At 51.6% G+C, this 24518-nt stretch overlaps 13 protein-coding genes across 13 annotated transcripts; 8 read left to right on the top strand and 5 right to left on the bottom strand.

Annotated features, from left to right (window-relative positions):
* Positions 1-3263, top strand: BD324DRAFT_260361 (hypothetical protein). Its single transcript, XM_022012308.1, has 10 exons — positions 1-214; positions 280-625; positions 685-1140; positions 1191-1470; positions 1511-1674; positions 1713-1783; positions 1837-2228; positions 2279-2351; positions 2396-2627; positions 2681-3263. The coding sequence occupies exons 1-10, from the start codon at positions 101-103 to the stop codon at positions 3067-3069; spliced, it is 2517 nt and encodes an 838-aa protein (XP_021873917.1). The 5' UTR covers positions 1-100; the 3' UTR covers positions 3070-3263.
* Positions 3132-4092, bottom strand: BD324DRAFT_260392 (HIT-like domain-containing protein). Its single transcript, XM_022012309.1, has 3 exons — positions 3598-4092; positions 3380-3539; positions 3132-3331 (listed from the first exon to the last, which is right to left on the bottom strand). The coding sequence occupies exons 1-3, from the start codon at positions 3984-3986 to the stop codon at positions 3194-3196; spliced, it is 687 nt and encodes a 228-aa protein (XP_021873916.1). The 5' UTR covers positions 3987-4092; the 3' UTR covers positions 3132-3193.
* Positions 4093-4164: 72 nt separating this feature from the next.
* On the top strand, positions 4165-5190 carry BD324DRAFT_616435 (hypothetical protein). Its single transcript, XM_022014830.1, has one exon. The coding sequence runs from the start codon at positions 4239-4241 to the stop codon at positions 5049-5051; it is 813 nt and encodes a 270-aa protein (XP_021873915.1). The 5' UTR covers positions 4165-4238; the 3' UTR covers positions 5052-5190.
* Positions 5191-5236: 46 nt separating this feature from the next.
* On the top strand, positions 5237-7311 carry BD324DRAFT_616432 (hypothetical protein). The gene is made up of 4 exons (XM_022014829.1): positions 5237-5765; positions 5819-6106; positions 6165-7096; positions 7143-7311. Exons 1-4 carry the CDS (start codon positions 5421-5423, stop codon positions 7228-7230), a joined length of 1653 nt encoding a protein of 550 aa, XP_021873914.1. The 5' UTR covers positions 5237-5420; the 3' UTR covers positions 7231-7311.
* Positions 7312-7459: 148 nt separating this feature from the next.
* On the top strand, positions 7460-11043 carry BD324DRAFT_616431 (hypothetical protein). The gene is made up of 3 exons (XM_022014828.1): positions 7460-7726; positions 7774-8000; positions 8079-11043. Exons 1-3 carry the CDS (start codon positions 7573-7575, stop codon positions 10731-10733), a joined length of 3036 nt encoding a protein of 1011 aa, XP_021873913.1. The 5' UTR covers positions 7460-7572; the 3' UTR covers positions 10734-11043.
* Positions 11044-11139: 96 nt separating this feature from the next.
* Positions 11140-12815, bottom strand: BD324DRAFT_607216 (heme peroxidase; the record flags this gene model as incomplete). Its single annotated transcript, XM_022014055.1, has 10 exons — positions 11140-11227; positions 11270-11353; positions 11405-11458; positions 11506-11549; positions 11600-11655; positions 11698-11759; positions 11808-12037; positions 12100-12239; positions 12292-12544; positions 12684-12815. 10 exons carry the CDS (start codon positions 12813-12815, stop codon positions 11140-11142), a joined length of 1143 nt encoding a protein of 380 aa, XP_021873912.1.
* A 548-nt stretch (positions 12816-13363) lies between these two features.
* On the top strand, positions 13364-14640 carry BD324DRAFT_679179 (hypothetical protein). Its single transcript, XM_022019030.1, has 4 exons — positions 13364-13766; positions 13820-13879; positions 13948-14396; positions 14451-14640. Exons 1-4 carry the CDS (start codon positions 13400-13402, stop codon positions 14619-14621), a joined length of 1047 nt encoding a protein of 348 aa, XP_021873911.1. The 5' UTR covers positions 13364-13399; the 3' UTR covers positions 14622-14640.
* On the bottom strand, positions 14641-16338 carry BD324DRAFT_616419 (hypothetical protein). Its single transcript, XM_022014827.1, has 8 exons — positions 16260-16338; positions 16062-16217; positions 15753-16007; positions 15548-15700; positions 15343-15489; positions 15116-15299; positions 14933-15066; positions 14641-14878 (listed from the first exon to the last, which is right to left on the bottom strand). The coding sequence occupies exons 2-8, from the start codon at positions 16110-16112 to the stop codon at positions 14729-14731; spliced, it is 1074 nt and encodes a 357-aa protein (XP_021873910.1). The 5' UTR covers positions 16113-16217; positions 16260-16338; the 3' UTR covers positions 14641-14728.
* Positions 16339-16358: 20 nt separating this feature from the next.
* BD324DRAFT_616417 (ferric reductase like transmembrane component-domain-containing protein) lies at positions 16359-19147 on the top strand. Its single transcript, XM_022014826.1, has 2 exons — positions 16359-17217; positions 17274-19147. Exons 1-2 carry the CDS (start codon positions 16463-16465, stop codon positions 18964-18966), a joined length of 2448 nt encoding a protein of 815 aa, XP_021873909.1. The 5' UTR covers positions 16359-16462; the 3' UTR covers positions 18967-19147.
* BD324DRAFT_616416 (ribosomal protein S17e) lies at positions 19140-20267 on the bottom strand. The gene is made up of 5 exons (XM_022014825.1): positions 20206-20267; positions 19946-20028; positions 19593-19663; positions 19441-19531; positions 19140-19372 (listed from the first exon to the last, which is right to left on the bottom strand). The coding sequence occupies exons 1-5, from the start codon at positions 20206-20208 to the stop codon at positions 19189-19191; spliced, it is 432 nt and encodes a 143-aa protein (XP_021873908.1). The 5' UTR covers positions 20209-20267; the 3' UTR covers positions 19140-19188.
* A 185-nt stretch (positions 20268-20452) lies between these two features.
* Positions 20453-21813, top strand: BD324DRAFT_616411 (ubiquitin-conjugating enzyme/RWD-like protein). The gene is made up of 8 exons (XM_022014824.1): positions 20453-20686; positions 20757-20964; positions 21025-21102; positions 21160-21209; positions 21259-21317; positions 21365-21429; positions 21487-21549; positions 21598-21813. The coding sequence occupies exons 2-8, from the start codon at positions 20884-20886 to the stop codon at positions 21607-21609; spliced, it is 408 nt and encodes a 135-aa protein (XP_021873907.1). The 5' UTR covers positions 20453-20686; positions 20757-20883; the 3' UTR covers positions 21610-21813.
* BD324DRAFT_616407 (hypothetical protein) lies at positions 21814-22897 on the bottom strand. The gene is made up of 2 exons (XM_022014823.1): positions 22307-22897; positions 21814-22241 (listed from the first exon to the last, which is right to left on the bottom strand). Exons 1-2 carry the CDS (start codon positions 22826-22828, stop codon positions 22002-22004), a joined length of 762 nt encoding a protein of 253 aa, XP_021873906.1. The 5' UTR covers positions 22829-22897; the 3' UTR covers positions 21814-22001.
* Positions 22898-23004: 107 nt separating this feature from the next.
* Positions 23005-24188, top strand: BD324DRAFT_616405 (ML domain-domain-containing protein). Its single transcript, XM_022014822.1, has 6 exons — positions 23005-23322; positions 23418-23511; positions 23578-23657; positions 23730-23821; positions 23884-23960; positions 24020-24188. Exons 1-6 carry the CDS (start codon positions 23111-23113, stop codon positions 24041-24043), a joined length of 579 nt encoding a protein of 192 aa, XP_021873905.1. The 5' UTR covers positions 23005-23110; the 3' UTR covers positions 24044-24188.
* The last annotated feature ends 330 nt before the right edge of the window (positions 24189-24518 follow it).

Raw genomic sequence — 24518 nt, 5'->3', positions numbered from 1 at the left:
CCAACCGGGCATGCGATCATTATTTGGCATTCGACAGCTTGCCGATGGATGATGACCGGAGTCTCCCAGCAGAAGCTCCCCTAGAAACCATGGCTGCAGGATGAAACTGGTGTTCCCAGATGACCGTGATCAGGACAATCGCGGTACAGGAAGAGGCGAACCGTCCTATGCTCGACCGAACAAGATACCAAGATCGCGCATGGCATGTTTACCGGTAGGTCGAGAGTCTATACCTATATCGTACATCAGTCTCACATTCCCTTGCTCTTGCTATTGCAGTGCCGTGCGAAGCGATCAAAATGTGGGACTCGACCCCCTGGTCCATGTCAGAATTGTATAGAGAAACAGGTCCAATGTACATGGCCAGAGGTAGATGGCAGATCAGCAAGAGGCAAGAATCATACCAGCTCGACGGGTCGATCACAGGCGACTGCATCTTCATCTAGCAGTGCACATCAAGGTCAACAGCCGTCATCTCAACCGCCTCTTTATGATGCGGCTCGACACAATGTTGCAGCCCACGTCGCGAATGCTCCGTCACTTTCCAACGAGACCTATGGTCAACCTGATTCATTTCATTGGAATGAGCCGCCGAACGCCTACGGAGCCGGCCCCTCCAGTCAGAGTCAGTGACATGCTTTTTCGACGCTTTTCGTAGACCCTGCCGCTAATAAAATTCTACAGTGCGTGATACCAGTGCCGTGAGACCGGCACAAGACCCGGCTATGATGGTCTATCCTCCACTGTCCAAAGACAAGACAGAGTTCTGGTCAAACGATTCAATATGGGACACGTTCACCTATCCACTCTCTCAACAAGTCAATGATCGGCCTTTACCAGCTCCTACGCCTCATCCAACCAACTCGGCTGATCAACTTCAGCCCCAACCTCAAGGGTTGAACGCACACATTACTCCCATCAATGTACCTCCTACTGTCGACCCTCAACAATTGGTCTGGGCCTTCAGCTCGAGACTGCCTTCTGTAGAAATGTCGGGACTGTCCTCGACGGAAAATACGCCTCCAGGCCAGCCTGTTGTGCATCCACCGGGCAAACATGATAAACAGAAACCGAAAGCAGACGATCAGATTGTCAAAATCACCTGGTGGAGACCTCATGGAAAGACTGCTATCGCCCCAGGTGAGGAAGTACAGATCAAGCCGTACTTCGCCTGCTGACTCAATTTCCAGGCCTCCGGAAAATCACCCTTAAAGTCAAGATTGATCGACAGAGCACGACGTCACAGAATGTCTCTCCAATCAACGATTTACAAGACTTTGACCCTGGAATCGACATCTTTGAGCCCAATGGAATGCCCGTGAAACCGATCATGCGGCACATCTTGCAGATCTTTTCCACTCACTACGAGTGTTGTTTTCCGTATCTGGATAGCACGTCTTTGCTGCAACAACTGGAAACCGACACGGGATCCGTATTCCTGTTCAACAGTATCGCTGGCTTCGTCGCAAGGTACGTGACTCTTCGGTATACCATGTTCATATTTCCCCAGATTCTCCAACAGTCCGTATATCGCTCGACCTGGCTTGGAGCCCTGCGAATATGGCAACGTCTTTGGCGAGAGGGCCAAATCGATGCTTGGTAAAATGTTCGCCGTGCCGAGTTTGGATACCATTGCAGGAGTCTGTGCGTTGGCCTGGAGCGGAGCCGGCAACAGTGAGTCATCTCATCTGGGCATTGTTCACTGGTCATAGACTCGGAATCCGAGCTGTGGATCATGGTCGGGATCGCCGCTCGGATGAGTATCGACCTCGGTTTGCACCTGGTCAGTAGTACATCCCGCAAGGCTAGGCAGTATTTGCTAACGCTCTCTGTCAGGTTGATCATTCTGAACGACCTGCAGAAGAGAAACGCCGCAACAGGTTGCTATTCTGGGCAGTCCTGATGCTTGACTATTCGCTCTGTTTTGAAGTCGGACGACAGACGACTTTCCCACACGACAGTATCACTCAGACGTATCCGACAGAAGAGGATATACCCGAACAAATGTACCTCCCTATCAACACTGGATCCACTCAGCTCGTTGAACGATCACCTTTTCTCTACTCCACCCGACTGTTCTACCGATTTGGAGCACTCATCAACCTCTTGAATCGCGATCATCCCACCACAGATTCGAGCGAATGGAATGCTACCCTGCAGAGGTACTTGACCGAGCTCATGGATGAGTATGCTTCTCTGCCAGAGGACATGGTTTGGAATGTCAACAAGCGAGTCATGTCGATCATTGCAGTGATTCCAGCTGAGAACCTCCTTGCAGCCTACAGCTGCACAGTCGCGCGAACAGAGCTACTGTATATGTCTGGCTTCATCTGTGGGTTCACACAGTTTTGGTAAGTTTCATCTGCCTTGCCCAATCCTCGTTAAAGTATTCCAGGTCTCTCAAAGCTTACTGGAGTCAGATCGGCCGCGTACATCATCTGGCCCTTTCCGAGGCATGTCACTTGCCGTTCAACTTCATGGGATGCCTCTTTCGGCAGTCTGGAGCAATTCTGCCAGAATCATCGGAGAGATACTAGTACTGTGTGACATCGTTAATCCGTGGGCGTACATTCCGCTAGAGCTGGCAAATCAATCGTTGTTCGTCGCTGCGAGCTACTATGTCAGGGGTGAGTGAAGGGTGACATGGTTCCGACGGCATCTGATCCCGCTCTGACCGCAGAGATCGAATTGCTTGGTTCAACATCTGGCTCGTCAAAGGATGATCAGGGCCTGGACCGACGACTGGGACACACCTTCTACCCCTTGGAACCAAACAATCACTCATCCGCTATTTTGGCGGAGCGAGACAGACAGAATGAGCTATCGCGAGCATTGCTCGTCAGTGTTGCCAAGGAAAGCGTGATGACACTACAAAAAGGATTGGAGAGGCAGACAATCTATTGGAACTCGACCCGATGGATAGCTCAGACGCTGGCACAACGTGTACAGGGGATCTCTGTGGTCGATCTGGACCTGGAAAAGATCACGGCGAATCTGGAAACTTCGGTGTCAAATCCTGATGTTGGATTAGTAGACAGGGAGGTGGTTCGAAGCAACAGGAAGGAGTGAGAGGGGAAAAAAGCCACTGTAGCATCATTTGAACGTCTGATTGAGGACCAAAACACCTGTTCAGCCAAGACAAGGCTACATCGCATGAGACTCTAGGGATTTCGCTGGTATCTTGTCAGGTTGCCTAGGACCCACGCTTGCGTCTTCGCTTTGCAAACTCCTGGTCGTAGTGCGACTTGATAGCTGGCATATTGGGGAAGCTCTCTCCACACAGATGGCAGGCAAGAGGGATCTTGAGGATCTCGTCGGCGGTATTCAGACTCTGGTGAGAAGGCTCAGTATAGCTAACGAATTTTGCGTCTTCGCTCACTTGTATACGCTTTGACAACGTCTGTTCATCTTCAATCCACATTTGAACCTCTTGAAGTGGTAAGAGAAACTTCAAATCCGGCCTAAAGGAGTTGACATGTCGCTTCGTCTTGAGGGAGGGTGATATAAAGTCATCAGAGATGACATGAAGGTGAAGGTGTCTGAATGGATAGTGACGTGAGGGGAGTCACTGAATGCATGAGAATGTATGAGACCCACTTCATCGATGGAATCGAGTGAAATCCCATATTGACTCCCCATTCGAATCCCTCCGTCTTGATCATTTCATCTTTGATCATTTCTTCAACCTCCCTCGCCGTTTCACCCATAGAATCGAGGACTGCCTTCCGAACATCTCTCGGGGCCTTGAGTAGACTTTTGATATTGTCAAGGTGGTCAAGTTGGACTTTTGATGAGCTGGCTTGAGAAGAAGAAAGATGGTATGGATATCGAGGCAGGACCAAAAAGTGGTATTTCGCTTTTGGATACGCGTCAAAGATGACGATACATGATGGGTTGGAGAAGAGGAGAACAGAGGCCGGGAAGGACGATGATGGACTGGGAGTGATAGCGTATTGTCTTAGAGCGTGAAGGGACGGAGGTGGCATGCTTCGGCTAGAATGCAAGTTCCACTTGCCTTAATATGCTTGCTGACTGCACAGACGATACAGGACCCGCTGGTATGGTAGCGAATCATCGGGTCGGCGGTTGCCGCCTTAAGCCGGCGCAGCCGGGGCGCGGGTGGGGGGAAACCTCTAAGCGGGGTCAACGGAACGAGCTTTGGTCACACCTGCCCATATAAAGACGCCCAGAGTGTATCGCTATACTGAGATTAAATCTCGAGAGTACCTGTCCAAGTCATGGCGCACGAACATCCTACAAACGGCGTGAACGGTAACGGTCACGTTGCCTCAGACATTGCCTCCACATTCCAGCGCCAGGGATATTACTTTGCCAAAGGTGTCTTTTCGCCCGAAGAGCTGGCAGACCTCGAGGTCGATTTCGACCGGATCGTACAGCAGATCTCCAGCGCCAATGAGGACATCAATGCGACGTGGACTGGACCAGAGATGAAGCGGTTAGGCGGGAATGACAAGGTTGTCCTTCATACCCATAATGTTCAACAATACTCTGCTCACTGGATGAAAGCATTCTATCATCCGAAATTCCTCCAGGTCTCCAAAGCCATATTAGGAGAAGACATCGTCTTACATCATTCCAAACTTTTCCAGAAACCTTCCGAGAAGGGTGCACCGTTCCCCATGCACCAAGACTGGACGTATTTCCCTACGATCAAAGACTCCATGATAGCTGCGATCATTCATGTCTCGGAAGCAACGGATGAGATGGGCTGTCTACGCGTCATCCCTGGCTCTAACGAGATTGGAAGAATGTCAAACACAAGTGGACAAGATCAGAACGACTACCTCGCCGCTCACCCCATCGAATCAGCCACACCACTGCCTGCTCAACCTGGAGACGTCCTCTTCTTCCACTACTTTACACTTCACGGATCGATGCCGAATCGTTCGGACAAGATCAGGAAGACAGTACTGCTGCAGATGTACAGTGGAGATGATGAGGTGGAAGCTGGGAATCCGCACCCAAACGAGAGGCTGGTGTTATCAGGATTCAACAGTAAGGCCACTAGGTCCATAGTCAATTCCCACTAGGTCAGGTCGGATCAGTGCCAGGAATGGACGGCTTTCATACTTTCTCCAGCTCATCGTCTTTGGACATGCGAGTTACAGTAGAAGTGGATGATAGGATTGAACCAATATGCGGGGCAGCTTCTTCACGTGTCTTCCCTCCTCCATATAGTATTTACCCAAAGGGGAAAATACTCCTCCCAGATCACGTTTTCTCCGTATCATCGGATCTAATCAAAACGCTTGCGCAAGCTATCATCCGAAAAGTCGGGGCATTCACGCTACCGTCAGCGTCGCCGTCAGCGTCTGATCATACTTGTCGTCACTATATAGAGGCCAGGAGAGAGGAGGCACATTAGAAGCAGTACTGGGATCTCAGCTTCATCTTGGGCCATGTCGACACAACCTCTCCTACCCAAATACACCGATGACAAGGTATCTACCGCGGGTACCCAGTTGTACAACGAGAAAGAGTATCAACTTGTCGCCAGCGTAGAGGATCTCGAGAGACTACATAAAGCCAGACGGAGACGCGCATGGAGAAAGTTCTTCAGCTTCGCTCTGATTACTTGGCTCTTGCTCCATTTCGCACGTCGGTTGTGGTCGGACCGGGATTTCGATCGTGATGGACCATATGGTGTGCACCGTCATCACTTGAATGGGGACGTAGGGGAATGGGATTGGATGGAGATGGATAGCCCAATGGCTCAGGGCCCATCTAGTCCGACCAGTGACCATGTGAGCCCAGATGATGAAGCTGCAGATTCGGCATGCGTTGACGACTGCTCAAGTTGGAAGAACACCACTATCGCTATACCGACTTTGAAGATTTTGGAGCCTACGAAATCGCTTCGTTCCAAATCTCCCTAAAAGACATTGATCCCAAAGATCCTAAGCATCTGCTCGCCTTTGACATTCCAGACGAGAGAACACCCCTGGCTATGACCATCACTGGAGGAACAGATGAGCCCACGCTTACATTTCAAACATTCATCCGAGGACGAGATAAGGGAGAGTATTTCAAACATGAGGATATCATGGTCCGATCGTCCAAGGACGTGCACGTATTGACTGTTCCCGTGAGCTCAATAGCAGACACCGAAAGATCTCCAGCTCACGCATCTCTTCGCTTCTCAGACCGACGGCATTGAGCACCTCGTGGTCCTCTCACTCCCCGATACCTTCACCTTGGTCCCTGCTCTCAAATTTAGCGGGGAGGTTGAAGTGGACATCCAATTCGCCGAAAGCTCTGCCTCCCATTTGAAGCTCTCCACCGTCATTATCGAATCCATGAGCGCGGACAGTGCTCCTATCAACCTTGCTGCCGAGGTCATTGACATTCACGTGGTCTCTGGAGATATCCATGGTAAATTCAATGTCACCAAAGGGATCAACCTTCATTCCGTCTCGGGTGATATCAACGCCGAGGTGTACGTTACGGATCCTCACGGAAAGGAAAAGAAAGATACTCAGCCTATTGACGAGCACGAGACACCAGTCTACCGCGGCACCCGAATCGAGGAGGCCGTCGAGGATGGCGGAGACGCGGACGAGGATGAGGACGAGGATGAGGACGAGGATGAGGATGAAGAGTATGATCCCAATGGACCGTGGTGGAGACGCTTCAGAAGAGGGCTGCTGGATTTCTCAAGGTCTGACCACGATGACTGGAGCGACAGAAAGCACAAAAGATCCCCTAGGGAGCCAAGACGGCCTACTCCACCTCCTCACCGACCACACACCCCTCCCCCTCCTCCTCCTCCTCCTCATGGGCCTCCTAGCCCTGATGCTCCGTTCGTGCACGCCGAGACCGCTACGGGAGATATCAAGCTTGTCATCCATCAACCCGAGCATTGCGAGACATCGACCAGAGCTCAGACACATACTGGCGATGTCCATATCACTTCTGCTGGAACTTATCAAGGCTGGTTCAAAGCAGCTACACATACAGGTGATATCGGCGTGAAGGCGCAAGGGAACAAGACAGCTGAGATTCTTCGACGAGAGAGACATGGTCCAGGAGAGATGGTCATTGGTTTCGTGGACTATGACAATGAAAAGGATGTCTCGTGAGTGTTTTCCGATCACTTGCTACATAAGCTGACCTCGGCAAAGCTACAGTGACCTCGAGAAGCCCTCGAAGCCCAAGTACAGTCGACTCCTCGCCACAAGCGACACTGGTGATGTCTTCTTGCGCTTCTAGCGATATTCTGGGGAAGACTGTCCGGGTTCCTGTACCTCTTATTACCTGATGCGAAAACATGTATAGCATGATGACCCATGATCATCCGGTCCTTCCATAGCGATGCTTGCCCCGACCAGGGCGGCGCCTTCAGGGGTATTCGCTTACGTCATCTGTATCAGAATGATCCCGTCTACCGCTTTTAAGGGTCACTGAACCCCACTCCCACGCTCTCTCTTCGTCAATTCATACTTCACACCCTTTCATTCTCCTGGAAGCACTCCGAAGTCTCCGGTGTAGTAGCTACTCACAAGCTCGTGCGAGGTCATCCTCCTCCTCATTGGACGAGTAACGTCTTCCATCATGACATCACGTGGGTGGTCTCCGGCAAAGAGCCACGATAAGCGAAGGGTCTCTTTGAGGGACCTCGCCACTGGCCATCATGGTATCACTCAGTCGCCCAATCGCAGTGGTACGAAGTCGAGATCACGACGCAGTATCACCCATCCATTCCAAGGTGTGTAGACAGACCAGTCGAAGGCCTGCAATGACTGTGTCTAGTAGTTCCACCGGAGCCTATCCTCGTTCATGATTACTTCCGCAGAACAGAAAGGTCACTCCGCGACCTCACCGTCGAGGCACTGAAGCCCAAGGCCCTCGACGCATGCTGGAACTATGCACTCGCAGAACAGTACTTGCATAATTCCCTCAATCTCGTCATCTATGAGATTGCCATTCCGTCGCTTGGCTACGTCCGACACGAGACTTGGCACACTCGAGAGAGTGTCGTTGTGAGTCGCTCAAGTCTCCTCTTGCACGTGAAGAGTAGAACTCCTCAAGCGCTGTATATACTGACAAAAGACATGTAGGAGCACGTGAGTTCAGCCCGAGCCATTCTAAGGGGGCACCCAGTGGAGATCTGGATCCTTCATGTGAAGAATCTCAAAACCAGGCCGTATTCGCTTCGTCCAGTCGAGAACGAAGCCAGTCGGAGATATGGTCGATGTCTATCTGCACATGAGCTTCTGCTCGACAATGGCTGGGTTCGTGTAAAATATCACAGTCAGACTGAGGAACCCATCCTCGAGCAAAAGGCGCTCACGCTAAACAGTCAGAATGCGGATCAAGGGCAAGACACCGAGCTCGACGCTGTCACAGAGAGCGATGACGAGGCGGGTCAAGAGGGTGACCATGGCTATGACACCGAAGAGGACTCTCAAACAGAAGACGGGCATAGGCTGGGAGTAGAGGGAGCCGGTCAAGATAGAGGTGCCCTAGAACAATGCCCTCACGCATTCTACGACGGATCAGAGGAAGACCACACACGTATCGGGCAGTCACTCCAGCGAGAAGGACAAGAGGATCCCATTGTATCCCTTGTGGAGACAGAGAGTTTCCACGAGGCTGCTGGGAATGAGATCGACTGGAAGCATGGTGAGACAGCCCTTGGATCACTGACTGACTACCTCTCAGCAATCTCGCCTGTTGTCCAGAGAGCTCACTTGGCTCCCGGACAGCCTTCCAACGTGCGCACCGAACTAGCTCGAATCCAAAACGAAGCGATTGGTTTCGCCCACTCTAGCGCTGATGAGCTCAAGGAGCTTTTCGATGGCTTGGTCATTGGCGCACCGGGACTTGGTGTCATCAAGGATGGGGACACACCACCGACTATTGAGCCCGCTGCAGATGCCATCGAAGACAGCACCTTTCCAAGAGGGAGAGAGTCCCAAGCCTTCCAGCACTCCTTCACCTGTGGCTCGCAATGCGATTCAGGAGCCGAGAGCCTCGAAGCTGACGCCACGGACAAAATGGAGATGATCCCCCTGTCTCGGATCGAGACACCCATGTACATCAACGAATTGCTCCAAGAAAAAGATCATAGCCCAGCCTCGACTCGACTTCTTCATATCATGTGGGATGAAAAAGTCAAACTTGACGAATCCCTCGGACTCAAGTTACTTGATTTTGTCATGGATCTAAAGGTTGGCGGCAAGCTCGCTCCAGTCAGCAGTGTGACCCTACCCATCATTGCGGACACAACTGAAATCACCAAGATCCAGATGGAGGCGTACAACAAGACATCTGACCGACTGAACGAATTCGCAGGCATGTTGAACGCGATTGCAGAGGCTGTCGGAGTGAATTTGCAGGAAGCCAAAGAAAACGATCAGGAAGGTGAAGCTGCCGGCGCAGCGGCCGAGGTCGAGGTCATGACCCCACCCAGTGATGCGTCCGAGGGGGCTGAGCAGCCGTTTATCCGATCAACGCACACCCCACCATCCCGTACCATTTTCATGACAGGGTCTACCCAGCCAAAGGGGATCGCAGCCCAGCCGAGGACACAAGACATCACAGGTACGAGTGTCAATTTAGCAGTGGGAAACTCCGACCATGAGAAAGACGGGAGGTCATTCGAAGAGCCGCTCGGATCGGTCGAAGATGAAACGACGGTTGACGTCTTTTTTGGCTGTACGTGTGAGGATGGCTCTCTACAGCATCGACAGAAATCAAAAGTCACGAGGCCTGCATCAGGGTTACAAGGAGACTCTATCCCTCAACATGGTGCCAATCACTCTCTCGACGCTCCACGGGAGGCTCAGCCAAATGAGTGGGGCTCTGGGCGAGATTGTGAAGACCGAAGCAAGGATGAGGGAAATGCCGGTCAGCAACCACTTGCTAGGTCCAGCGATTTTGAAGTTGTCAACAGCGAGGCTCCTGCTATGAGACCCATGACGAACACCTTACCCGGATCGAACGCAGATCCAGAAAGCACAGCTCTGCATCGTGCTTTGGGATTTACTTCCGAGTTTATCATTGGTGGTGCCCCTGCCAGTCAAGCTCCTTCTTTCGACGCGGCAAGAGGCGTGATTGGAGATCAAAATGATGCCGGAGCCTTTCGATGGGTGTATCCTGCGCTCTCACGCCAAATGCTAACCAACATGGGTCGCGTTCGAGGAGATAGGGAGGCTGGTGTAAATGATACCCTTCCAAGTCAATCTGTGTCGCCGTCCCTTCGAGGGTCTTCTCAACGAGTCTTGCCTCACACGACTTCTTCATCTCAATCGCAGAGTCATCACCCTCAGCCTGGACACACATACCCACAGGTCCATGACCAATGCCTCAACTCCTCTACCGGCGTCTCGATGCCGATGCAACCTTCATTCACCGATCACCATCGATCTGCCGTGGCGCCATACATGGCACCGCCACTTTGGAATCCGATCTTCCATCCATCGTTTGGTTATGTACAGGGTTCGGTCCAGGTCCCCGGACCTCGGACAATGCCTTCGGGACGGTCAATGACTAGCGAGGGTATCCCGTCGCAAATATCGGGCGTGGACAGCTCAATCCCGTTCTGCTATGAGAACTGGGTTATGGGAGATAATGAAACGAGAGCCAGAGCCGCCGCTGGGCTGGGTCTCCCGGGCAACGCCGGCTTTGAAATGTACGGTCCTCGAGGTCCACTCAACGCTTTCCCGACTCCGTATCATGAAGGCTTGTGGTCCAATGGTTCAAGATGGTAATTGACGCACCACCTCAGCTGACTCGTCGATGGGCTTCGATTCCTTGTGACGGGCACAAGATGGCAGTCGCACTTTGGAAGTGGACCGGTGGACTGGCTACATGGCATGATATCACTGAACAGACTGAACAGACTGAAATTGATGAAGGGCAGACAAGAGACGATGTGGTCAGCAGTTTCTCCGGTTCCGACAGTTTTATGTAAAACCCCCTTAGCCACCGCTTCTGTGTAGAGCTAGCCATATCATTTGGGGACGACACGTAAAGCATGTTCAGGCATCACCTGGACTGTACGATCCCTGTCACTCAACATGCTTGGGCTGCAGGCTATTCATGTTCATGCCCCAATGCAAGGTTCTAGCAATCTACTATCTCTATGCACATCTTTTAGCAAAGTGTTTCACAAATTTACTGGGTCCTCATTTGCCAAGGCTCGCCAGCGAATTGAGAAGTGGGCACTCCAAGTTCCAAAAGCTTGGCAAAGACGGCGGAGAAGCTAAATGGTTTCAGCGTCATTCGAGGGGTGATCTGCGCTCACTCTTTGAAGAACTCGTCCTCAGACTTGGCGTACTTTTCAGCGTACTTTCGGAAAGATTTGTCTTTGATCAGTGCCATATCGGTGCTGCGAATATTGCATCAGTAGGGACGCATGGTGAAGCAGCGAGCAGCTCACGGAAGCATCATCAGAGTCTTGGTCTTCTTGTCTTCGTACTGGGCAGGACCCTTCCTGGACGACCGTCAGTCAAGCGTAGCACTACATTGGAGAGCACGAACCATTTTCGCCAGACCCATGGTTCATCGAGGAGAAGTTTGAAGTACTGGTACATGGATCAGCTCAGGGGCCCAACAAAGAACAAGCTAAGCTGACCTCATTGGAAAAGGTCACAGGAGAGAAAGTCCAAGGTCCCTCGAATCCAGAACGGTCTGGACAAGTCAGTTTGATTCTGGTGTATATTTGCGCCTCACCAGTGTGGCATCGACCCATGGCATGAGCTCCTGACAAAGCAACGATTTCCTGATCGTTGAAGCTGGAAGAAAGTGAGCTTCATCTCACCTGTATTGGCGGCCAGGCTCACCCCATTCGGTAAAAGATCTGCCTGAGGTGGTCCTCGGCCTTACTGGCATCTGGCAATCGGCCATCGGGAGTGACATGATGTGAGAATCCATCGATTCGACCAGGTCTCCAAGGGACGGTAGGTCCTCCTGATTCCTGGACGGCACAGACACCTCCGAGAGTCCAGAGATCACCGTATGAGATCCAAGGGAACTCCTTTTTGACCTGTTCCATGTGATCTCTGGCAATGTTCTGAGATACAAAAGCCGTCAGTCGCCATGTACTTGAATGACCTGGCATCGCTTGTCACCCACCAGACCATTGTTCGCGCCGTGCTTTGACTCGGGCTCGAATCGCATGGTTGCGTAGTTGGAGCCACCAGTCTTGTCGTCCTTGTCGTACGTGCCCGAAGCGTGCCAAGCCAATCGAATGAAGACCGGTGCAAGGGAACCATCTTGAAGGGCCTCGGTCAGCTGTGCCACCGTCAATGAGTACGTCAAGCTCACCATCGTAGCTCTCTTCCTCCAACATGCCTGCGATTCTGTTGTAGACCTTTTGGTAATCCTCTTGTCCACGTCTCATGCCCACTTTGCCCTCGACAGCTGCTAGCGCCCCTCGAGCTTTCGAGTCAAGTTCTCGACCGGTCTGACGAGCTGATCCATCGGTACCGAAGAAGTAGTAAGCCAACCCGAGACCAGACAGACCAACCACAGCGAGGGCGTACGGTGACGCAGACGCTCGAGGTGGAGAGGGAGGAGGCTGCAGGCGGAAAAGTCAGAGAGCATGTCAGCGTAAAGAGTTTTCCAGAAGCAGGGGGATCAATCAACAGGAGGCGTACTGCCCGGAAGGGCAGCAGTTATTCAGAGGATGAATGGAGTCGGCAACATTGCGCACTCACCACCTTGGGGTTACTTTTAGTGGACTGGGTCGAATTGAATCGTCTTCCAACTGTTGGTCCTCGAGGTCGCAATGGCATGACAGGCAGACGTAGGAGCTGATTCGCTCGCATTACGGGTGTTCGAAGCGACATGGTGAATATGCTGTGAGTGGGGGAGGGGGGAGCGCCGGAAAGGATGGTTAGCGGCCGCGATAGACATCACAAAAAAAAAAGGGGGGGGGGGGGGAAAGCAGTAGCAACATGAAGCCAAGATATTAGATCACAATCAAGGCCGCTGATTCCCAAGCCCGAATCAAGCTTATCGAGCTCTATCAGGCAGTTCGGACTATGGTGATGATCGTATCAAGTCCTTGGCCCGAGACGCTCCCGATCAGGTGCCCAAAAACCCCACAAGCAACTGATGAGATGCGGAAGAGATCAAGCTGGACCTGAATGACCGCAATATCCAGTCTGCTCACCTTGCTTGAGGTATGTTCAACGAGCTATATCTTTATCTTTTGACTGGTGCAAAGGGGTTGTTGAACGAAAGTTTGGGCAGTCATCAAATCGGAGCGGCTCCGATTCTCACCCGCGTCTGCACTGTACGTCGTAGAAGGATGATCACGTGGCTATACAGCGGCGATGACCGAATCTCAGCGTTTCATTGATTCTTGTGGAAAGTTTGCGAAGTCTTTGAGGCCCAACCATCCATCATCAAAGAGTCTTCAGCATCTGCGATGTCATCTCATCTGTCTAGGAAGCAGCAAAAGTCGCAAGCTTTCAAAGCGAAGCAAAAGGCTAAGAAAAGGGGAGAGACTATCCCGGAAGATGTCCCAGAGCAGGACTTAATAGAGGACGTGGATGAGGTCGTGGATGAGGTCGTGGGAGATGATGTGGTCGATGAGCCAGGTAGTTCGACAGGTACCGGCGTAGTAAAGGGGAAGGGGAAGGCGCTACCGACAGAGACGGATGGACCGATCAAGGAGAAGGTATCTGCCGGAGGCAAAGGCAAGAAAAAGGCGAAGACGGCCTGGGATGAAGATGAGGATGGGGAGCAGGTCAAGACGAAGAAGGACATCAAGCAGAGATTCATTCTGTTTATTGGTGAGATGACACTGATCATTGAGGCAGGTGGCATTGGTACTGAAGCACAGCAGGTAATCTAGACTTTAAGACCTCCAAAGAAACGATTCAGGATCACTTCACAGAAGCCGTCGGTGAGTCTTCTTGTGTTTCCAGAATCCTCTTGAAACGAGACATGCTAATTAACCTCCTCTGCTTGCAGGACACAAACCCGCCGTTCGACTCTTGACAACTAAATCTACACCGAAATCACCAGCTCAATCGAGAGGTATCGCGTTTCTCGAATTGGCCACGTCTGCTGAACTTCAAGCATGTCTCAAGTTGCATCATTCTATGCTTGCCAATAGGCGGATAAACGTAGAGTTGACCGCTGGCGGAGGAGGCAAGAGCAAAGGGAGGAAGGACAAGATCAAAGAAAGGAATGAAAGAGTCGGTGGACAGAGAGCAAGAAAAGCTGAAAAGGAGGCAGAATTGGAGGCGGATGGCGAGACCGGAGGAAATGGGCACGGCGGCAACGGTCTCGACCAGAGGGAAACCGGGACCTCTGGACAGAAGCGGAAAAGGGGGTCTGAGAGGCATGAAGAGAGTCGAACGGAAGTTCAAGATGGCGTGCGAGTCAGAGGAGGTAGGCGGAAGAGAGTCAAGGATGGGGTGAGTTGAGACAACAGCATGAAGAGCAGAATAGAGAGTTGATCATCGGATCAGATCCAAGACAGCAGCAGTCGGCCATCATGTCGTGCTCCACGAGCTCAAAACGAATGGTCAAACAACAGGTCCCGGGGTGGCGAATGGAATGGATTAGGAAATCAAGGACGAGATCGGCAGCGACCACCGCGATCTGGTCTGACAGGAGCCAATGCAGTAAGCATAGCATAGCGCGCAGATTGTACACCATTTGCACTTTGTGTTATACATTGCTAGCTATGTTTGTTCGCCGATCCGTGCTGTACCCTGACCCTATTAGACGATGTTGCAATGTCCACTTAGGCCTTCATAATTCCAGCCTGCTCCATAGCCTGCTGCAATAGCTTGGCGGCTGAAGGACTGATCTGGTCGACCTGCTTGACGAGATCTTTGGGTTGGCCAGGCAAGAACTTTTCAGCCGTCTTGAGTTTACTCTGGAGCTGCTTGCTCTGAAAAGAGAGTTAGGGGAGCCATATCGCTTAAGACGGGAAGACAACACTTACCAGCTGCTCGGGATCAATGTTCTTCTCATCAGCCTTGGATTTGAGCCAAGATTCAATCTGGTCCGCTGGTAGACCCGCCTTCTTGGCGGCCTCCTTGAGCTGTTTGACCAGGTCATCAAGATCGTCAGGGGTAGCTAAGATTCTGTCAGCGACGGGGTTCCGTGCACAGAGCAGGCTTCTCACCCGACTTGAATCCCTTGATGAGTGCGTCGGCTTGTCCCTTGCCTTCCTTCTTTGCCTTTTCGACCTCTTTCCAGATCTTGTTCGACGCGGCTTCGAGCTGCTTGAGTTGATCCGCAGCTTCAGATTTGACCTTGTTGATCATGCCATCAATGTCGGATTTGTCGGGGACATAACCAATGAGGAGCTGGCAAGTGTCAGCAAACGAGGCAAGATGCTATTCAACTCACGTCGACCAAGTTTTGCTGCTCTTTCGGCAACTCCTTCTTAAGCTCTTTGGCGAGAGCTTTCCAGTCGACATTTTGGACATTGCCCTTGGCATCTTTGACCTTTGCTTCGACCTTCTCGACGACCCGTTTGACATCATCTCCGCCGATCTACCCTCGGCGCATCAGCTCAATCACGTTTTCTTCGCATTGAAACAGCCCAACTCACCTTCTTGACCTCGTCAATGACTCCTTGTAGATCCTTGTCCTTCAAACTTGATAAGAGTCCGTTCAGACCACCCGGCTGAGATGCCAGTTTGTCATACACTGCCAATGCGGATGGAGGCAGGACGGCGCGAGCAATGACGCTAGTTGCGTCTCCCTGGGCCTGCCCGTTAACATATAGGTCAATCCCGGTGTTGACGAGAGCTCACAGCTGATCCAGCAGTGTCCTGAACAGTCTTTACTGCACCCTTCGCGGCGTAGGCAGCATCACTGATGGGTTTGACCATGTAATAGATACCTCCTCCAAGGGCAGCAATGGCGCCGAGAATGACAAACATTTGGGTATTGTTAGAAGCACCCGAATTGGCACCCTCCGCATAGCTCCTGAATTGAGCGGGTCGGATGACGGTCGATCGTGTAGGTCGTACAGAGATGGCCTGACGGTGTAGGTTGCGAGTGTGGACCTGATGGATGGATGTTGTCAGCGAGTGTTGAATCGCGAGAAAGCATCAACGTACGAGGTTGAGCCTCAGAGTAGGGGCCACTCGTGAAGCAGCTGGAGTCATCATACTGAAGTGAGGTGTGAAGAATCTGTGTAGTGACAAGATGATTGACGGGATGAGTGATGTGTAGAATCAAGAGGCAATAAACGCGAATGGCAAGACAGACAGATGCTGGAATCACTTCAGCTGACCAATGACATCACCAGGGCTCACCCTCGTTCGGAACATCTGATTAGTTATTGTTATTACAAAACCCCAACAATCCTAATACCATCTTTCTTTTCCTAATCGATCCCTTCGGACCTTGACACCCTATGACGGAATCAAAAATCCAGCATTCAAAGTGGCTCATTCTCCGCGCCATTTAGCCATTGGCCTACACCATCATGTTGCCCCCCGCTTCGTGAACATTGGTTATGCTGACCAGACATCAGAGACTGGATGCTCAATGCCAAGACACTCTGACTGAGAAGGGGGGCTTTCAAGACGCGTTGAGAGATGTATCGTCTTGTATTTCCCTCTTACTCACCATTCTTCTCACTAACCTCATCCAAAAAAACAACTACAAAACATCCTCGCAAGAGAACTCACCTGCCATGCTCATCTCGAGCGCCTGTGCCATACTCTTTGCAGATTACGCTCTCGCCCATGTCACTGCTGGTCGGACGGGCTACGGCTTCATCGGTTACGGTATCAACATGTATCATCCATGGTGCGCCTCAGCCTGTCGAGATTCCATCTCTACCAATGGACTCATCTGCGACGACACCGTGTCTCATCATGGCGAACACCCACACGACACGAGTATGGGCATGAAGAAACGAGCTGGAGACAACGAAAGCCCTTCGGTGGAGTGTATCGCTTCCAACGTGCCTTACCTGCAGTCCGTCGCTTACTGTATCGAAACGCACTGTGAGGACGAAACGGCAGTGGACCAAGTGGAAGATTGGTGGAAGAGATGGATGCTGGGTCGTGCTGTGAACCAGCCTATCCCCAATTTGACATTCTCTCAGTCCCTTGCTTCCCTCTCGACGGCGCCAAACGTCACTCTTGGCGACGGTGCGGAAGAAGTAACGACCCTCCCGGTCCTCGTTGACGAGGAAACGTACGTGATGAACTACAACGCAGCGGCCCAGTTCGAGACGATCGAAGAGACGCATGCAAGATACGGGTGAGCGGCGCGTGTCCGTTGGAATCAGTTTCGGCTGATCGTGACTCGGAAATCAGGATCATCCTCCTTGTGACCTGTGCAGCCATTCCCATCGCCATTTCTGCTTTGAGCTGGTTACCGTACCCCGCTTCCCTTGAAAACAAGCTCCGAGCCCATCTATTTGACGCACCTCTGCTCGCTCGACCCGTGACTCTTCCCTGGATCGGACCTGTCAATGTCCCTACCCGCGGTCAAAGCCTCTTCATGCTTTACATTATCGGTATGAATATCATCCTCTCCGCAGCAGGATACCGCTCAAAACAACCCAACGCATGGTTCCCGAGCTCCAGGATGGAGATCTCGACTTACGTTGCTAATCGAGCGGGCGTCTTGTCATTCGCCAATGTACCTCTCTTGATCCTCTTTGCTGGTCGAAATAACATTCTATTGTCCTTGACGAATTGGTCCCATTCGACTTTTCTCCTCCTGCACAAGGTCGTCGCGGTCCTAGCGACGCTCGAAGCATGCTTGCATTCCGCCATGTACCTTCAGTTCAAGGTTGCAGATGGAACGTATGAGGCGGAGTCGAAGCTGGACTACTGGATATGGGGGATCGTTGGCACACTCGTCATGTCCCTCCTCTTACCATGTTCCATCCGAGCCATCCGTCAACGAGCCTATGAGGTCTTCCTGATCACTCACATCCTCCTATCTATCATCGCCATCGTCGGATGCTGGTACCACATCATCTACCGTTTCTCCCATCAATGGGGATACGACACATGGCTGTACACAGCTATTGCCGTATGGGCATTTGATCGACTCGTCAGATTCTTCAAGTTTGGTAGATTCGGTCTGAAGCGAGCGATCATTTATCAAATTGACGACGACTATTTGCGGATCTATATACCTGGTATCAAAGCTCATGGCCATGTCTATGTGTACTTTCCGACTCTGACTTGGCGGGTCTGGGAGAATCATCCATTCTCCGTGGCTAGCTCGATGAGAGCTGGACTCGGTATCCGATCTGGGGCCTTGGCTTCAGCGATTGAGCAGAACACAGATGCCGAAAAGGCCTTGGAAGTCGGCTCATCAGACGACCACGGCATACACCCATTCAGGTCGTCCTCTACCAACACGCTGGCAAAGTCTCCCGCTCACAACGAGGCCAGCCTCCATCAAGATCCGCCGCAGCGCTCGACTGGTATCACCCTGTTCGTGCGGAATCAATCTGGCTTAACGAGGCTTCTCTCTAGCGTCTCGGTACCCCTCTCAACCCTCTCCTTAGGCTGTATTCCTAGCGGAATCCCCGCTTTTGTCGAGGGCTCATATGGTGCTTCTGGCCATCATATCTCCGACGTGGCTTACGGTGCAGACCGTTACCCTAATGTCTTGTTCCTGATTGGTGGAGTGGGCATCACAGCTTTTCTACCCCTCCTTCGAGACTTGCGACGATATGACACTCGCATTCTGCCCCTCCGATCCGTCACACTCTACTGGGGCGTCAGGACTCAAGCCCTGGTGGACGCTGTCGAGCACTTATTGTATGAGTCTACTTTAGAGTTGGGATGGGGAATGATCGAAACGCATGTCTCCTTAACTGAACGTCTTGACATCGAAGACATCCTCGAAAAGCAGTTGAGCAAGAGAGGAACAATGGTCTTTGTTTGCGGACCCAAAGAATTCTCCAACGAGGCGAGAAGGGTCGTGATGCGTCATGCTGGACAGGGCGCGGTGGTGAAGCTCGTAGATGAGAAATTTGACTGGTAGACGTTGCGCAGAAGATGCGAGACTTGCTTGTCGATGATGAGAGTCAGTAATAAGAATTTCAGCATGTCGATAGTAGAGGAAAATGAACAGGACCCAAGCCTCGTGAAGTATTGAGCAATGGCCAGAAACTGTGCTGGCAGACCCTGCAGTGCACCAGAGCACATTCCTATCCGTTCAGGCATATCGATCCATCGTGCAGAACTACATACACCTCGTGATACCCTAAGCTCGTCCGGCACCAGGGACGAAACGAGTCTTCCTCTCTCGGGGAACAAACGAAGAGACGGCCTGGACATCGACGGGGATGCTGTCCATTCCGAGAGACTTGAGCAAGTCCTTGGTCTCGGGGTCGACCTGGGTAGGGATGTCGGGATTGGCAGCGAGAGCAGAGACTTCGGGAACGTATCTGATCAAGGCGGGGGCGAGGCGAGGCGGTCAGCCCGAGAGGTGACTTGTCTTGCTCGTGTCACTCACTGATCCTTTCTCTCTCGTTCCTCCTCTTGCAATCGGAAAGAGATACCACGGACAGGTCCCTTTTGGATACGCTTCATCAAGTGGGTGGTGACTGAACGCGATGGATTAGTCCAAATGCCCGCGATCTCTCTCCTGCGCCAGTGACCACTCACATCCAGCGATCTTGTTCCTCAGCCTCTTGGAGGGGACGGAAGCGACTTCATCGAGGAGACGCTTGTTGGTGCTGGCGTATGGTCAGTACAAAAACATTACAGGTCTGTGTCCAGGAACAGGGAAGCAGTGTGACCTTGCGATCCTCCTTTACAGACTTTGAGATCACGAGTATCCCTGTCATCAAGACGACGCGATTCTGCCGAAGAACCCCAAAAGCGTGACTACCTCCATCGTCCTCTTGCATAGTCCACTTTGCACCCCGTGCTTGGATTTCGTTTCCCACACACACGCTCTCTCTCTTGAAGATCCGCTCACATCCAATCCACCAAAGCCAGCAGCACATGACACTCACTGGAAGTCCAACGTGAGTCGGGGGTAGTACTTCTCAATGAGCACTCGCGAAGCTCGCTTGACGGTTTTTGTCCTGACTCGACCCTGTTGATTGAAGAAGTTATAGAATTGGCGGGTTCGGTGATGGGTAGCAACGGCGAGGGGGGCAGTACAGAGCGTTGATAGGCAAGATGGGAAAGAGAGGTACAGAGTAGTCACGAGGGAATCATCCAGTCAGCGTCCATGCTTCGCCTTACTCTGCGTTCGAGCATGCAGACTTACCATATTGCTTGATGTCTAGAAGAGCAAAATCCCTTGCCAGGCTTCAACGCATTCAATGCTTCTTCTGGCTGCAGTGTGCGTACAGTGACGGGGCATAGAAGGCAAGGGGGGAAGTGTCGGCGTTAAGATAAATTCCGCCTTTCCGTTGGTGTGGCACCAGCTTATCACCGAAGCTGGCGAGTGACAGGTGCTTCCTGACGTGTTCATTTCAGTGATCTATTTTCTTTTCCTGATAACAGACATTCCACGCGATCCCGGCCTCGTGACTTCATTAGCTCCAACGTCACACAACGCTTTTCGGTCTTTTTTTTTTTCTAACTCTGAGCGCACGCATCACCTAAACACATTACATCCACATTCCAGCAGACATATCAGTGTCAGTCCAACGAGTCTCTCGCTAGCTGGCTCAAGTTTTCTCTTCTCTCACTTCTCCGGCCTCCCTTGCACCATGTCCAACGTGTCTACTCGAAGGATCGCAAAGGTGAGCTCAAATCCCATCTAGGTCATCGCGATTCTTCGCTTGGGGAGCGTGTCGGTTGACCCCGGGTGAGAGTGAAAAGGCAACATGGCGACCTCATGTCTCGGGTGTCATGTCTCGACTTGCTCTGCGTAGATCATGTGCCTGAAGTGAACGTCCGCTGATAGTTTTTGTTTTCATTTCAGGAGCTCAATGAGCTCATGAACGAGCCTCTAGAGAACATCGAGATCCAACCTGATGAAGACAATGTTCAGCTTTGGCGAGTCATCTTCCATGGGCCGGTGAGTGGCCTTCTAAGAGCATTTGCGGGAGACCATGATTCAAACTATCCGTTTCTGCAGAAGCACACACCCTATGCCGGAGGTAAATTCGTACTGGCTGTCGAGTTCACGTTGGAGTACCCGTTCAAACCTCCAATGGTAAGTCCAGCCTCTATTTTCTTGACCTGTCCAAACTGATCCATCTTCGTCTGCTAGGCCAAATTCAGGACGAAAATGTATCACCCGAATGTAGACAGCGAAGGAAGGTGAGAGCGCTGAAGCCGTGGGAAGTGCGCTTCGCTGATACATCCCTAGTCTCTGTCTCGGTATCCTCAAGTCTGATCAGTGGAAACCATCCACCAAAATGTCTCATGGTGAGCTTATCATCTCATGCGCCAGCTACTGAGCTCATACTGCACAGTGCTTGTCTCCATCTACGATCTCTTGGTTACGCCGAATCCTGATGACCCACTTGTCACTTCCATAGTGAGTCGGATCGGGTTACCTTGCGCAACAGGCCCCCTCCTGACCTCCCTCGTTCAGGCAGATCAGTATCGAACCGACCGAAAAGGATTCGAGAAGAAGGCAGCGGAGTACACTTCAAAGGTGAGTCTGAAACTCGGATCAAGGTCACTGACGTGGCATCGCGAATAGTTTGCTACTTAAACCGTATTTGTCACTCAGCACCGCCAATTGGGTCGACACCCAAAATACACCGATGGACTTGACCTACAAGGACCATGGAGAACACTCTCTTCAATACATTGACCGCTACAGGACCGACTCTGAACGATGGACCATCATGTAAACCCCGCCCCTTTCGATTTTTCCTCCCTTTCAACTGACTACCTTCATGTATGGCTATTGACTCTGTGAGGTTCTCTGCGCCACGTACGGGGATCGACCACGCCGCAGAGGCAGGCTAGTGACCAGGGACGCCTTTGTGACGTCTGATTGCCTCTGCGTAGAGTGACGCTGGACGATATCATGCCCGCCTGCCGGCCCGGTGCGATTTGAGGTCTGTTTTGCCTATCGGACTCGACAGAGCTCTAGACTCGCTACAACCCGAGACCGGGGACCAGTCTCTCGATCTCTTCTGCGAGTCTGAGATCCTTTCCCGTAACGCCCGGTTGAGGCTTCCGCCGTCCTCCGGTTGCGTTATCGTCCGCCCTGCTCTCGGGCAGAGGCGTGTGGGTATACGTCGTGATTTCCAGTACATGTTCAGTGTCACTAGGCAGATCGACAGCGTACGTGTTGGCGTAGTCAATCAGTGGACAAAGTGTCATCGACGGATGATGCTATGAGAGGTATTCGCGATTTAGCAGGGTGAACTGCGTTTAAAATCCCGACGGAAGTCACTCACTTGCTCAGCTATGGCTGCTTGGATAACATTGGCTGATATGTCCACTGCTTTGCCATACGTCTCACGACCTAGACCAAATATCCTGACCAACTTCTTGCCCTCCAATGTTCCTACTCCCTTTTCGACGATCCCCGAATGATCATTTGGACTGCTCTGCTGCGAGATAGTGTTCGTGCTGGTGCTCGTGCTTGTGCTCGTGCTCGAGGACAGATTGACCAGCCGCCAACCTGAGACGTGGAGAGGTGCGAATGAGACCAGGAACGTTTTGAGAGGGACAAGTCGATATGGATTACGTTTCAAAGGCCGCGTCATATCCTGCGGTATTGAAGAGGTATTCTCCGGAGATGCAACGGATGGAGATGAAGATGAATACCATCGTTGATCTTCATGTCGTTCTAGAGACTGAGCATCACGCTGAGGAAGACGAGGATGTGATCTCGTTGCGCCTGTCGATCTTAACAGCCTTAGCTCTATCCTGAGTCTCGAGCTGACAACTGCTTGACGCCATAGTCTCTCTGACATCTCAATTGATGCATCCAGCTGGAATTCTGGCGACAGACCAAACTTGAACGCGAGCGGTGTGTCGTCGGTTATCAGCGGATTCGGGGGTTGATCATCCGAAAGCGGTAATTTTTAAATCAGACATGATGTCAAAATGGGAACTGAGAACGGGACTCGAGAGCGTCTCATTCATTATCTGGCTCGTTCCACTCGATCAGCCTTCATCGCATCTTCATCCATTCTTACATCAATTGGTATCCCAAGCTAAAGAGTCTGCGTATAGAATCTAGCTAGCGATCCACGATGAAGCTCTCATCCTTCTCTCTTCTCCCCTTGGCCCTTCTACCGTCTATCAACGCCTCCTTCGCCACCGACATCTTTAGCTATGCCAATTCTTTGGTATCTTCGCAATCGGGAGAAGAGGCCAGAATGCATTCGCAGATGAGCAAGGATGGGCCGATTAGTATCATGGATTCCTGGACATGGACAAATTGCGGGACAGCAGCGGATGTAGTGTGAGTCAGTTGGCTGACACGCTCGGCACGTTTTCACGATCTCCTTCCCTCTATTATCTCAGATCTGACCATAAACTGATAACTTTGTTCTGTAGCCAATTGAAGAGCATTAAAGTCTCACCTGATCCTCCTGTTCCCGGAAAGAACTTGACAGTGACTGTCGATGCCGAAGTCCTCCAAGTCATCGAGGTCAGTCTTTGGATATGGATCAGCCTCCCGTTGATCGATCGAGATCCTGATATCTTCCTGTTCTAGGACGGAGCCTATGTCGATGTGACGGTCAAGTTGGGTCTCATCAAATTACTACAGAAGGAATTCGATGTCTGTGAAGAAGCGTGAGTGTTGGCTTTCTTAGAATCGATTCATGCGCAAGCGCCCTCAGCTGATCTCTATCCTATCCATCGCAGCAAGAACGCCAACGCGACTGTCCAATGTCCAGTCCAAAAGGGACCGTACTCCGTATCGCAAACTGTCGAACTGCCTAAAGAGATCCCTAAAGGTGAGTCAACAACCACCGCCCATAGCGGTTCAATCGCTGATCATCTCTTTGCGCCCTCTCAGCCAAATTCTCCGTCGCCGTTCGAGGCTTCACTGTCGATGATGAGGATATGGTCTGTCTCGATCTCCTCGTTGACTTTGTGAGTCACAAGGGCCACTCAAACTTCTTCCCTCGCTGATCGACTCAACCTCTTTGCAGATGAAGCGTCCTGGTAGCGTTTAGATGGTATTGTGAGGTATATCATCAACGTGTCCGACTACGACTGGAGCGACTCGGATTCACTGAAGAACGGTTCTCATAGCATTGAATAGGAAGGATATTTCGCATGTATGACAATGGCATTAGGCATTAAGAGTGTCAGACGCGATTGTAGGTCCGAGAGTTGCGTGAGCCAGATCAAGTACAGGGGGGGTACAGAGTTTAGAATGGTACGACACGAAAGGGGGAGCGGATGTGGGAGGCTGAGAAGGGGAGATCCAAATCAGATAAGGCATGACTGACTACGAAGGGCACTATGCTGTACACAAAAGCAGGGTCCGAAGACAGAGTCTTCTATCCACCTACGGTCCACTCGTGCCATCAGATGCACATGCGAGCAAATTGTCTAGCAACGTACGGTGAGAAAATGAGAGAGGCTTATCGAGATTCAATATTTGAGCCTTTTGCTGGGTACAAGGTACTCTCGAGAAGGCCTCAC

The sequence above is a fragment of the Kockovaella imperatae genome (assembly GCF_002102565.1).
Source record: "Kockovaella imperatae strain NRRL Y-17943 chromosome Unknown BD324scaffold_2, whole genome shotgun sequence".
NCBI classification, from domain to species: Eukaryota; Fungi; Basidiomycota; class Tremellomycetes; order Tremellales; family Cuniculitremaceae; genus Kockovaella; species Kockovaella imperatae.
This window is presented reverse-complemented; position numbering and strand designations above follow the sequence as displayed.

What these genes read in the sequence shown, in the direction of transcription:
- BD324DRAFT_260361 (XM_022012308.1), top strand. Translation starts at nt 101, where the DNA reads ATGAAACTGGTGTTCCCAGATGACCGTGATCAGGACAATCGCGGTACA. An exon ending in TCGACCTCGGTTTGCACCTG is followed by an intron (nt 1,784 to 1,836) that starts GTCAGTAGTACA and finishes GCTCTCTGTCAG; the next exon opens with GTTGATCATTCTGAACGACC. An exon ending in TGCGAGCTACTATGTCAGGG is followed by an intron (nt 2,628 to 2,680) that starts GTGAGTGAAGGG and finishes CTCTGACCGCAG; the next exon opens with AGATCGAATTGCTTGGTTCA.
- BD324DRAFT_260392 (XM_022012309.1), bottom strand. Translation starts at nt 3,986, where the DNA reads ATGCCACCTCCGTCCCTTCACGCTCTAAGACAATACGCTATCACTCCC. An exon ending in CACTCGATTCCATCGATGAA is followed by an intron (nt 3,540 to 3,597) that starts GTGGGTCTCATA and finishes CTATCCATTCAG; the next exon opens with ACACCTTCACCTTCATGTCA. An exon ending in CGTTGTCAAAGCGTATACAA is followed by an intron (nt 3,332 to 3,379) that starts GTGAGCGAAGAC and finishes CCTTCTCACCAG; the next exon opens with AGTCTGAATACCGCCGACGA.
- BD324DRAFT_616435 (XM_022014830.1), top strand. Translation starts at nt 4,239, where the DNA reads ATGGCGCACGAACATCCTACAAACGGCGTGAACGGTAACGGTCACGTT.
- BD324DRAFT_616432 (XM_022014829.1), top strand. Translation starts at nt 5,421, where the DNA reads ATGTCGACACAACCTCTCCTACCCAAATACACCGATGACAAGGTATCT. An exon ending in CTAGTCCGACCAGTGACCAT is followed by an intron (nt 5,766 to 5,818) that starts GTGAGCCCAGAT and finishes CGACTGCTCAAG; the next exon opens with TTGGAAGAACACCACTATCG. An exon ending in TGCACGTATTGACTGTTCCC is followed by an intron (nt 6,107 to 6,164) that starts GTGAGCTCAATA and finishes TTCGCTTCTCAG; the next exon opens with ACCGACGGCATTGAGCACCT.
- BD324DRAFT_616431 (XM_022014828.1), top strand. Translation starts at nt 7,573, where the DNA reads ATGACATCACGTGGGTGGTCTCCGGCAAAGAGCCACGATAAGCGAAGG. An exon ending in TATCACCCATCCATTCCAAG is followed by an intron (nt 7,727 to 7,773) that starts GTGTGTAGACAG and finishes TGTGTCTAGTAG; the next exon opens with TTCCACCGGAGCCTATCCTC. An exon ending in ACACTCGAGAGAGTGTCGTT is followed by an intron (nt 8,001 to 8,078) that starts GTGAGTCGCTCA and finishes AAAGACATGTAG; the next exon opens with GAGCACGTGAGTTCAGCCCG.
- BD324DRAFT_679179 (XM_022019030.1), top strand. Translation starts at nt 13,400, where the DNA reads ATGTCATCTCATCTGTCTAGGAAGCAGCAAAAGTCGCAAGCTTTCAAA. An exon ending in GAGATTCATTCTGTTTATTG is followed by an intron (nt 13,767 to 13,819) that starts GTGAGATGACAC and finishes GAAGCACAGCAG; the next exon opens with GTAATCTAGACTTTAAGACC. An exon ending in GGAAGAGAGTCAAGGATGGG is followed by an intron (nt 14,397 to 14,450) that starts GTGAGTTGAGAC and finishes TCATCGGATCAG; the next exon opens with ATCCAAGACAGCAGCAGTCG.
- BD324DRAFT_616419 (XM_022014827.1), bottom strand. Translation starts at nt 16,112, where the DNA reads ATGATGACTCCAGCTGCTTCACGAGTGGCCCCTACTCTGAGGCTCAAC. An exon ending in TCATTGACGAGGTCAAGAAG is followed by an intron (nt 15,490 to 15,547) that starts GTGAGTTGGGCT and finishes CGCCGAGGGTAG; the next exon opens with ATCGGCGGAGATGATGTCAA. An exon ending in AGCAGCAAAACTTGGTCGAC is followed by an intron (nt 15,300 to 15,342) that starts GTGAGTTGAATA and finishes GACACTTGCCAG; the next exon opens with CTCCTCATTGGTTATGTCCC.
- BD324DRAFT_616417 (XM_022014826.1), top strand. Translation starts at nt 16,463, where the DNA reads ATGCTGACCAGACATCAGAGACTGGATGCTCAATGCCAAGACACTCTG. An exon ending in GAGACGCATGCAAGATACGG is followed by an intron (nt 17,218 to 17,273) that starts GTGAGCGGCGCG and finishes CTCGGAAATCAG; the next exon opens with GATCATCCTCCTTGTGACCT.
- BD324DRAFT_616416 (XM_022014825.1), bottom strand. An exon ending in GAGGAACAAGATCGCTGGAT is followed by an intron (nt 19,532 to 19,592) that starts GTGAGTGGTCAC and finishes CATCGCGTTCAG; the next exon opens with TCACCACCCACTTGATGAAG. An exon ending in GAACGAGAGAGAAAGGATCA is followed by an intron (nt 19,373 to 19,440) that starts GTGAGTGACACG and finishes CGCCTTGATCAG; the next exon opens with ATACGTTCCCGAAGTCTCTG.
- BD324DRAFT_616411 (XM_022014824.1), top strand. Translation starts at nt 20,884, where the DNA reads ATGAACGAGCCTCTAGAGAACATCGAGATCCAACCTGATGAAGACAAT. An exon ending in GAGTCATCTTCCATGGGCCG is followed by an intron (nt 20,965 to 21,024) that starts GTGAGTGGCCTT and finishes CCGTTTCTGCAG; the next exon opens with AAGCACACACCCTATGCCGG. An exon ending in AATGTAGACAGCGAAGGAAG is followed by an intron (nt 21,210 to 21,258) that starts GTGAGAGCGCTG and finishes ATACATCCCTAG; the next exon opens with TCTCTGTCTCGGTATCCTCA.
- BD324DRAFT_616407 (XM_022014823.1), bottom strand. Translation starts at nt 22,828, where the DNA reads ATGTCAGAGAGACTATGGCGTCAAGCAGTTGTCAGCTCGAGACTCAGG. An exon ending in AAGCAGCCATAGCTGAGCAA is followed by an intron (nt 22,242 to 22,306) that starts GTGAGTGACTTC and finishes TACCTCTCATAG; the next exon opens with CATCATCCGTCGATGACACT.
- BD324DRAFT_616405 (XM_022014822.1), top strand. Translation starts at nt 23,111, where the DNA reads ATGAAGCTCTCATCCTTCTCTCTTCTCCCCTTGGCCCTTCTACCGTCT. An exon ending in GGGACAGCAGCGGATGTAGT is followed by an intron (nt 23,323 to 23,417) that starts GTGAGTCAGTTG and finishes TTTGTTCTGTAG; the next exon opens with CCAATTGAAGAGCATTAAAG. An exon ending in GCCTAAAGAGATCCCTAAAG is followed by an intron (nt 23,822 to 23,883) that starts GTGAGTCAACAA and finishes GCGCCCTCTCAG; the next exon opens with CCAAATTCTCCGTCGCCGTT.